The sequence below is a fragment of the Globicephala melas genome, chromosome X (genome assembly GCF_963455315.2).
Source record: "Globicephala melas chromosome X, mGloMel1.2, whole genome shotgun sequence".
NCBI lineage: Eukaryota > Metazoa > Chordata > Mammalia > Artiodactyla > Delphinidae > Globicephala > Globicephala melas.
This window is the reverse complement of record NC_083335.1, coordinates 42,122,882-42,133,780: the sequence shown is the minus strand read 5'-3', so window position 1 is coordinate 42,133,780 and position 10,899 is coordinate 42,122,882. Positions and strand designations below refer to the sequence as shown.

General features: G+C 43.1%; 1 protein-coding gene across 1 annotated transcript; it reads left to right on the top strand.

Annotated features, from left to right (window-relative positions):
• The first annotated feature begins 7,463 nt into the window (after positions 1-7,463).
• LOC132594455 (protein ARMCX6-like) lies at positions 7,464-8,798 on the top strand. Its single transcript, XM_060292017.1, has 2 exons — positions 7,464-7,467; positions 7,642-8,798. Exons 1-2 carry the CDS (start codon positions 7,464-7,466, stop codon positions 8,190-8,192), a joined length of 555 nt encoding a protein of 184 aa, XP_060148000.1. The 3' UTR covers positions 8,193-8,798.
• Positions 8,799-10,899: the final 2,101 nt, after the last annotated feature.

The following is a 10,899-nucleotide window of genomic DNA, read 5'->3' as shown; positions in this document are numbered from 1 at the left end:
CCCTGTGACCTCAATTCTCTGATCAATCTTAGAGAAGTTGTTGATTTTCTATTTGTTCAACATTGTTCTTATTGTAAGGAGGGCAATGAGGACTTTCAACTCTTCATATGTTGGAGCTGAAGCTGAAGGTCACTATTACATTTTTACTTTGAGAATTTCCATTTGATTCTTTTCCCCCCACATTTCAGTTATTGGGTGAAAACATCTATCTTGTTTTCTGTTTTCTTGAACATATCAATCACAATTCTTTTAAAGTTTATGTCTGATACCTCTAATAGCTTAATCTTCTATAGGTCCATTTCTATTGTTCATTTCTTTTCCTCCTTTAAAAAAATTCTGTTTGTCATATCTCTTGGTATGCTTTTGTTTGAGTGCTAAATATTATGAATGAAAAATTCTAGAAAATGTAGATGACTTTGTCTTGATTTGTAGAAGATTTGCTTTGGCTTTGGCAAAGCAGTATAAGAGTAAATTACCTTAAGCTAATCAAGAATTGAACTAATTTGAGTTTGGATTTCAATCTTTGTCAGACCTATTCTATTTCTAGTTCACCCTTATTCCTAGGGTGTAATCCTTCAGGGGTTCTAACTGACAGCCTAGGGAATTTATTAGTTCCCCCAATCTTGGAAATCTACAAACTCCAACTTTTATCTTCCCTGCACTATGAAGCTGCCAAAAGCTCAGTTTATCTTCCTAGCCTCTTAATCGCCTTTTTCTACTTGGTTTCTTTGCTTCTAGCTCTACACCCATTTAAGAATTGGTGAATGCCTCAAAGAGAAAATCAGTTTCATTTCTTTGTAATTTCCTTTCTCCAAGATCTTAGCCCATCAAATCCTGGATGTGTAGGTAGCCCTAAGTTCTAGATTTTGAATCCTTAACTCTGTGTAACTGCTGAAAGTTCTACTAAGGTTTTTTGACTCTTAGCAGCTTATTTTTCAGTCTCTCCACCCATGTTGATAATGAATTGACAAATGCTTCAAGAGGAAAATTGGTGTCAAATGTGTTTCACCTCTTTAAGTTTCCCTTCTCTCCACGATTTTGGTACTTCAAATCCTGGCTGCTTTCACAGCTCTCCAATGTCTTTTTTTTTTTTGGTTGCGTTAGGTCTTCATTGCTGTGCACAGGCTTTCTCTAGTTGTGGTGAGCAGGGGCTATTCTTCGTTGTGGTATGTGGGCTCTAGGTGCGTGGGCTTCAGTGCTTCCAACACGTTGTCTCAGTAGTCGTGGCACGCGGGACCTGGAGCGGGTGGGCTTCAGTAGTTGTGGCTCACAGGCTCTAGAGCACGGGCTCGGTAGTTGTGGTGCACAGGCTTAGTTGCCCTGCGGCATGTGGGATCTTCCCGGACCAGGGATCAAACCCATGTCCCCTGCATTTGCAGGCAGATTCTTAACCGCTGCACCACCAGGGAAGTCCCTCTCCAATGTCTAAACAATTTAACTTGTTTAAATGTAATAACAATTGATTTTTCAGCTTTTCTTGTCCTTCTAAGTGAGAGGATTGGTCTTCTATTAGTAGGCTGTCATAGCCAGAAGCAAACTATCCTCTATAACTTTGAATGTAATATTTTTATTACCATCCCATGCAAAATATTTTCAAATTTTAATTCTGATTTCTTCTTTGACCCATGGGTTATTTAAAAATGTATTTCCTAATTCCAAAAAATATGCAGATTATTGGTTATATTTTTATGATTGATTTTTAGTTTATTGCACCATGGTTAGGGAACACACACCGTATGATTTCAATCTTTTGAAATTTGTTAAAACTTGCTTTATGTCCCAGTATATGATCAATTTTGATACAGACATACCTCAGATATATTGTGGGTTCAGTTCCAGATCACCACAACAAAGTGAATATCAAAATTAAGTGAATCACATGAATATTTTAGTTTCCCAGTGCCTATAAAAGTTATGCTTACAGTATCGTAGTCTATTAAGTGTGCAATAGAATTATGTCTAAAAAATAATGTACATACCTTAATTTAAAATACTTTATTGCTAAAAAATTCTGTCATCTGAGCTTTCAGCGAGTTGTACTCTTTTTGCAATAATAACATCAAAGATCACTGATCACAGATCACCATAACAAATATAATGATAATGAAAAACTTCGAAATATTGTGAGAATTACCAAAATGTGACACAGAGACATGTAGTGAGCAAATGCTATTGGAAAAATTGTACCGATAGACTTGACGCAGGGTTGCTACAAACCTTCAATTTGTAAAATATGTAGTATCTGCGAAGTGCAATAAAGGGAAGTACAATAAAATGAGGTATACCTTGTATATGTTCCATATGTTTTTTTTGAATGAAACTTTTGTGATTGTTGAGTGTAGTTTTATACCAATTAGGGATTGAACTAATTGAATCATATTTGCTAATCATGTTCAAATCTTCTATATTTCTGCTATTTTTATATGCTTATTCTGTCATCTACAAAAAAAGATATTTTAAAATCTCCCACTATGATTGGGCACCTCTATTATTTCTTATAGTTCTGTCCATTTTTTGCTTTATATACCACATCTTTTTTTTTCAGAGATGAAAGACAATTTATTACTCACATCAATAGCAGTAGCCAGAGTATCAGCATTTTTACACCAGTTCCTGGATCCCATTTCCCAGCTGGTGATATGAAGAGAGCCAGATGACACCAACACACACAATGAGATGTGTCACAGAAGAACTCTGAGCTTAAAGAATCTGAGTCTTTTATCCTTACTAGCAAATCTTACCTTTGCTCATGAGGGAGACACTATCTCTATCTTCCAAGGCTGTTTGCTATACAACCTTGAAAAGGTAGTTCAGAACAATGGGCAGTGAGTGCCTTACTCAGAATATGTGCAGGCACATGACAAAGCCACAGAGAATTGTCTCCCAACAGAGTGCAGCTTGAGAAGGATTTATTGCACCTAGCCTCGATCAGATGACCAATTAATGATTTCTGACACTGACCCTGGAGAAAGTACTTGCAACATTTATGCCACATATTGCATATTTCATAATTAGTTACCGAAAAAGATATAAAACTATAAGAACTATAAGAGAGTTCAGTGGTAATATACAAAATAAGTATATATGAAATCATGATATGTACCACATCTTCTAATCCTAAATTTTATCCTACTTGAGATTTGAATGGCTTCTTGAATATGTAGCTTGACATTTTGGAAAGTTTCAGAAAATTGTCAACCATTATTTCCTCAGATATTACTTCTGCCTCATTCATTCTCTCCTCTATTCATTCTCTTCTCTTCCTGGATTTCAAGTATACATACGTTACTTGAAATCTTTCTGTATTCTCTGTCTCTTAGCTACTCAATGTTTTCATCCTTTTGTGACTCTGGCATTTTTTCTGGATAGTTTCTTCCAACCTACCTTCCTGTTCAATAATTTTCTTTTCACCTATATGTACTCTGCTGTTAAATCCTTCCATTCAGTTCTTAATTGAGATTATTCTATTTTTCAGGTCTAGAATTTGTTTTATACTTTTTAATAGTTTCCATTTATCTGCAGAAATTCTCTATATTGTCCTTTATCTCCTTAAGCATAGTAAGCATATTTATTTTAAATCTATGTCTGATATATCTGATAACTCTAATATCTGAAGACCTGATGTGTCTTTTTCTATTGTGTGTCATTTCCGATGACTTTTGTTAATTTTGTCTTGTCTTCTTGTGTACTTGGTTGTTTTCTATTGTGTGCTAGATATAGTATTTTACGAAACTTCAGAAAAAATTTGAGGCCGATATTGTTTCTCTCTGAAGAAAATTTGTATTTGTCTCTGCAAGGCATCTAGAGGCATTAGCACTCTGGAATTACCTTAATCCAATTTCCAATGGTTGGGATTACTTAAAGTTAAACTGAAGTCCTTGTAAAAGCCTGTCTACATGACCTTTTTTTTTTGTTTTAGATTCCATATATATGTGTTAGCTTATGGTATTTGTTTTTGTCTTTCTGACTTACTTCACTCTGTATGACAGACCCTATGGTCATGAAGAACCTAGGGGCAAGACGGGAATAAAGATGCAGACCTACTAGAGAATGGACTTGAGGACACGGGAAGGGGGAAGGGTAAGCTGGGACAAAGTGAGAGAGTGGCATGGACATATATACACTACCAAACATAAGGTAGATAGCTAGTGGGAAGCAGCCGCATAGCACAGGGAAATCAGCTCGGTGCTTTGTGACTACCTAGAGGGGTGGGATAGGGAGGGTGGGAGGGAGGAAGACGCAAGAGGGAAGAGATATGGGGATATATGTATATGTATAACTGATTCACTTTGTTAGAAAGCAGAAACTAACACACCATTGTAAAGCAATTATACTCTAATAGGATGTTAAAAAATAAAAAAAGCCTGTCTACGTCTCCTTCACTCTGACTCTGAGGTGCAGCTCTTTCAGTATCACAATCCAAAGATTTTAGGGTTTACCAGGTATACCTCTTGGCAAGATTTGGATTCCAGTACCTGTCTCCCTAGTCCCCCAAGGCTACCCAAAATTCTACATAGCCTCCCAGTAGTTCCTTCAATAACTGCATATGTGCCATTGGGAAAAGTGGCCGTAATATTAAGCTCAACTTTTCCCACTCCTATTCTGAACCAGGTATTCTTCACCATTTTGTTAGCCCTCTAGTGCCTTCAGGGAAATGAAAATCTATGTTTTGTCCAGCTTCTCCAGATCAGCAGGAGGATTGGTTTCATTTACTCATCTTCCATTTCCCTAACTCGTTATTGAGAACTTTTGGTAAATTTTTGTAGAAGTATACCATATACACAGAATAGTGAACAAATCCTAAGTGTTCAGCTCAATAAATTTTCACAAAGTGAGTAAGGAACAAAACATGAACAGTACATTGGAAGCTTCCCCCACGTGCCCATCTAGTCAATAGTGCATCCCAAGGGTAACCACTATTCTGACTTCTAAAACCATGGATTAGTTTTATGTGTTTTTTTTAAACTTTCTGTAAAGGAAGTCACACAGTATGTATTCTTTTGTATCTTTTTTATTTTAGCTAACATTGTGAGATTAATCCATACTGTTGCATATATAGTATTCATTGCCATTTATGAATATACTCCACATTTATGAATATACTGTATTTTATTTATCCATTCTACTGTTAATGGATATTTGAGTTGTTTCCAGTTGGGGATAATATGAACAGTGCTACTATGCATATTGTTATTCTTGTCTTTTGGTGAACATATGTATGCATTTGTGTTGTGCATAAGGTCACCAGTTGTGCATATTTTTAGTCTGAAGACAAAATTAAGATCTAGATTCTGGAGTGTGTGAACTCAGCAAGGTAAATGTTGCCTTGTTGGGGTCTGTCTGAGAAACCAGGTGGTCTTTACTAAGAGACAAGTCTGTTCATCTCCATGTCCCATTGACCTTAGCAGTTGGCACTATACCTAGAATGTATTATGCCTTAAATATATGTCTCAGAAATAATCAGTGGTGACATTTTGGCAAACATCACTCCTTATACATATAAAAGCTTGTACAAATCTTTATAAAAAGCCAGTATTTCCAAGAAAATGAGCAGAGGCAATAAATATCTAAATTATCTCTTGCTCTATGTCTTATTTCATGCAATGTGCTTTCTCATGGGTCCAAGAAAGATAATGGATATTAGCGGCTGAGTGGAGGGGAAGTGAAGAGATGGGCTGTTGCCCTATATTCTAAGAGAAGATAAAGAAGTATAAACTGAAATAGTTGCTCCAGGAGAAGATAGGTTCCTTCCTTGGAAATTAGAGAAAGGCAAATTTCAACAAAATGGAAATGCCTTATCTTTTGGTCTCTAGGATTGGCAAAGAAAAAATGAGTGACAGGTCTGGTGTGCTGCGGGGGAAAGGAGAGGGGCGGGCATACTCTTGCATCACTACTGGTAGGAGAGAAACTTGGAGACCATGGCTCATTGGTGACGTATCTCAGTTGACCAAGAATTGTGGAGAGGTGGTCTTTTTGGTCCGGCCATCAGCTTCCTGTTGATATCAGGGAGATGTGTTTGTAGCCAAGTGAAGAAGGAAGTGACTTCTCTGATTGTGTTCAGGTTGGTGTGAGAGTGAGCATTGCCTGCGGAGTCTTGGGGTCGCGGTGGAGTTAGGTAGCAGAGACCTGAAGGGGCAGAGTCAGCTTTCCCCACACCCTCCGGCTATCCACCAGCTCATTTTAGTTCTCTAAATGGTGCATGAGGTCGGGGGGAGAGCTGATGCTGGGATCTGGGAGTGAGAGGTGGGGACCGTTTGACAGTCTTGAATCAGTAAAAGGTAGGAACTGTGGCCTAACACCCTGCACTAAATGTTCACAGACCTTTATCTGTTGGTTAGCTTGTCTGTCTGTAGGGGGCAGCACAACCCAAAGGAAAGGAAGAGGAAACCCATTACATACAGGATATTTAGTAGAAACTGAAGTGAGTTCTTTCAAGGAAACGTGGGGCCTGGGCCGGTCACAAGGTGGCGGTAGAGGCAGGCCCCAAACCAGAACCTGTTCTTTCACTATCCTGCCTTCAGAAAAGCATTACTTAACCCCAATCCTTTTAGGCTCTGGGGAAGCAGTGTTTATAGAGCAGAAATGACGGGTAGAACAGAAAAGTGGCCATTTGATGGAAGAAACCGAGGTCAAGAGAGTGACTGGGGCGCAGAGCAATGGAAAAGGTGGGCATTTGTGGGGGAAGGATGGGGTGATGAAAGGGTCTGGAGGGCAGGGTAGGGGCTGTGCCTAAGACCTAAATGGGAGACATTTGAAAGCCAGACTTCTCACTCTGGAGAGAGGACACATATGTGCCTGTACATCTACCAGTCTCCATTCTTTCTTCTGTGTCTACAAGTAGACATAAATCTAGGCAAAGGAAGAACGAAATTGCTCTACACATTGTTATCTCTTGGAGATAGGGATGGGGAGGGAGGTTGGAGTCAAAATGCAGGGTCTAGAGGCAACTCAGCTACCTCTCCTTGTCTTTGTTCTCCTCTCCTCTTACTTGGGTGCTGGAAAAGTTAAATGCTGTACCTCTGAGGAAACAGTGGGAATGAGCTTAAAGGAGATAAATACCAGAGGAGAAACGTTTGAAAGTTAAGACCCTAACTCAGGAAAGAGAGATACTGATACCCTTGTATCCTGAGTATTGACATGTATATCTATGGAAACTCATATGAAAGCTCTATGTATTTGCATTTCCACTAGTTTCCGGTCAGATGGCAGTTAGTGCAATTTGTGTCCAGGAAAAGAACGTCTAACAGTCTCCTACCTAGAACACTACAATTAGATAGCTTTTAAAAGAGTGAGAACCTCCTGTGACTTCTCACAGATATAGAGTATGCTCGAAATGCTGATTTAGTGAAAGCAGTTCTGGAGGTCAGGGCTAGAAGTTGCTACAGTGTTCATCCAATAATCAGAAGAGGATATAACCACAGTGAGAAACAACCAGAATTGTAGGGAACTTCATATGGATAAGGATGGGTAAGGGGTCTGGTCTTTACTCAAAGATCCAGGAAAAGCCAAGTCCTGGGGATGAGGTTGACATGAGATATGGGCAGTAGGAACCTAGGGCCTCTCAAAGAGGAAATAGTCTGAATGAAGAAAAATCACTCTTTCACTAATGAAAATGAGGACTATTTTTTAGTGATGCTTAAGATATTGAAAATTTCAGTTGTGTTCTTGGCCTCTCCAAGTGCCCTTTCATTCAGGGAAAAGTGTTGTTAGCTCAGCCCAGGGACACTGGTTTTTCATTTAGCCACGATATCAATAGTCATTTGGCCAGCCTCTCCATTGCTGGAAACACGATCCCTATTCCCGACCCTGCTGTTGAGGCTTTCTGTGCCCTGGATAACTTGAAAGCCAGTGTTGAAAATCAGGGCCAGATTAAGATGTGCATCAACGAAGTGTGTCGGGAGACTGTGTCACTTTGCTGCAACTCATTTCTGCAGCAGGCCGGATTAAATTTGTTAATAATCATGACAGTTATTAATAACATGCTTGCCAAGTCCGTTTCAGACTTGAAGTTTCCTTTGATACCAGAGGGAAGTGAATGTGCTGAGGGGCACGTTGTGAAACCCTTGATGGGTTTGTCTGAAAAGCCAGTCTTGGCGGGGGAGTTGCTGGGAGCCCAGATGTTGCTCTCCTTCTTGTCCCTCTTTATCAGGAACGCAAACAGACAGCTTCTCCCAGAAATCCCGGCCTCTTAAATGGCCCCCTCCAACAGGATGGGACTGATCCACCCCGAACCAAAACCCGATCAGTGAACCACACACTTGTGTTCTCAATCAAAGACTCTGCAGTGGGTGCTATTGAAGATCCAGCCTTAGCCAGTAGCCATATCTCTGGGTGAAAGTTACACTTGCTAAATCCAGGACCACTCTCTTGTTGGCCAGGCAGGGGTTCCCACAGAGCTTTGAGTTACCTCTTGGTTTTGCAGTCTGCAGGCAGTGCGCATTGTAAATTGCTCCCTTGCGGCCTTCCTCCTGTGGTAAAGGGATCATTTCAGCTGTGTGGTGAAAGGACAACATTTTCTAGCCTGACAAGGGATGCCTTGCCTGTGGTGGTCTCCCTGTCTAAGCTGGACCGTCTTGTGGAGACCAGACCCATATGGGAGCTTGTGCCGAAAATGCATCGGTTGCTGCGTAGGTTGAATTCTTTTTCATTTACTCTCTTTTCTTCACGAGCCTATGGATGGTAAACCTGTTCAGCAAAAAATGTACACTCCCCTTCTATGAGTTGTACTGACTCAGCCTCGTCCACCAAGTCTGCATTTTTATGTATCACCAATAAAGCTGTGTGCTTTAGCTGGCAAAAACGAGAACATGGTACTTGTCTTTGAGTTTATAGTCTGCGTGAAGAGGAAGCCCAAAATACATGATCAGTGCTAACTAACTGGGGCGTTTGCTCCTGAAGAATGTCCGCCTAGCAGTGCCCACAGGAGGCAGTGGAAGAGATGGGCTGCAGGGTTCAGGATAAGCTTCCAGAAGGGGCTGGGGGCGGGGCTGGGGCAGGGGAATGGGGTGGAGGGTGGAATTAAGAAGGACTGCTGGGAGGACTAAAGGAGACAGCACCTGTGAAGCAGGCAGCACAGTGCCTGATGCAGAGGAATCCTTCCCTCGATGAAGTTGTCTTTCCTCGCCTGCTGGCCTCTTAGAGAGGAAGGTCAGTATCCTTGAGGTTTTGTCTACACATCCTTGGGGGCCACAGGGCAACCCATCCCTGCACAAGTTAGTGCACAGTTATAGCAGTAACAGTTGCTACTTGCTGAGTGCCTGCTTTGTGTTGTTCTCTCTCCTGAGAAGCAGCTGTGAAACCTACTTCCAGGCCCCCTCCCTTCCTTGGGATGCCAAGCTCAAATTCCTGGCCGAGTGAAAAGGCTTGGCCGTTGCTTCCTCTGGCCAAGGAAGGGCAGAACCTCCTTTCTGCCCTATCCCTGGTACTTCTGTGGGATCCAGGAAGGGGACAGTGGAGGCCTCCGTGAATCCCCGAAGGGGTGGGAGGGCAGATGCTGAGGGGCGTGGCATGGCCATGGCTGGTCCATCCATCAGGAGACATATTCATGCCCTCCATCCAAGCCCCTGGCACCCCTTGGAGGAAAGGAAGAACACAGCCCTGCACACTGAACCACTCCATGAATCTGGGCAACTCATTCCACCACCCCCTCCCAACATTTACAGACCCCTCCCAGCAAGCCTCAGACCCTGCATCACCAAAGCCAGGTTCCCTGCGTGTTGTTGATGTGTCCTGAAATGGTCCTCTTCCTCAAAGCCCTGGCTAACAGAGGGGACAAGAAGCTTCCTTTGGGCGGTGCTGCTTCTGAGCTCGGTGCCCTCTCCTGGTCTCCCTGGGATGTGACTCTGGGCCACTGCTCCCTGGGCATCAGCTGTGTACAAGTGCTCTGCCTTCTGACTGCCCTCCTCCATATAGAGCATAGTTTTATTTCAAATTTTTAGGGTTTTTTTTTCAATTTTTTCCTCCCTTCTCCTGGAGTTTGGGGAGCAGGTGGGTTGCCACTCTCCTGCTTGTACTCATCCACCCCACAGTTTGGGCTGACTAGTAGTCACGGGTGCCTGCCAGGGACTCTGCCCCTTCCCAGGCCCTGCTGCCTTGATGGGCCAGCATGTGACTGTGGTTGCTGCAACATCACACCCGCAGCAACGTTCACCCCGCTGGAGCTTTGTTTGCTGGCTCTGGGGCTCTGTCTTGTTCCCAAAGAGCTGCTAACGTGGTCCCCCCTTTCTCCCAAGCCAGCCTCAGGTGGGCTGGGCAGTCTGTTTCCCACGCAGGATTGCCCTGCGGGCAGCCCTGCATGCACTTGTCCCAGTGGAGCCTGCTGGCCGATGGTGTCTTCAGCGACACCTTACTGCTCAGCCTCTGTAATCTCAGCCCAAAGGCAGAGCATTTCTCCTTCCTCCTGGCTCGGGGTCCCAAATTAACACGTGCTTCCCTCCTGCTCTGCACTCTGCCGAGTCCCCCGTTTTGAGTCCTGCCACAGGTAGTAGGCCCACCATCTCCGAGGCAGGCATTTGGCACTTTCAGGCCACAGCTGACTCCTATCGCAGGGAGGACCTCGGAGACCTTCTGCCCATCTCCTGAGCAATTCTGTCACAGGGCAGCCTGCCAGCATTGATGTGTCTCCACGGTGTGGTCTTGGCCCAAGTCAAGAGCCCCTTCTCCATTTGCTGGCACTGCCCTCCCGAAAACACTCCCTGCGTGTGGAAGGACAGGGCTCTGGTCTGCCCTTCATCCCTTTGTTGGTTGCTGTGCCAGGGCAGGAGCCCAGTTCCCAGTTCTGCCTACTACCGGGGTGCGGAGGGGGACTTCAGAGGGGGGCGTGGTGGGGGGCGCAGGGGGCGGAGCGCACGCCTGCCAGTCAGGGCCTGATTAAGACATTCAGAGGCTTTCAGCACTGGA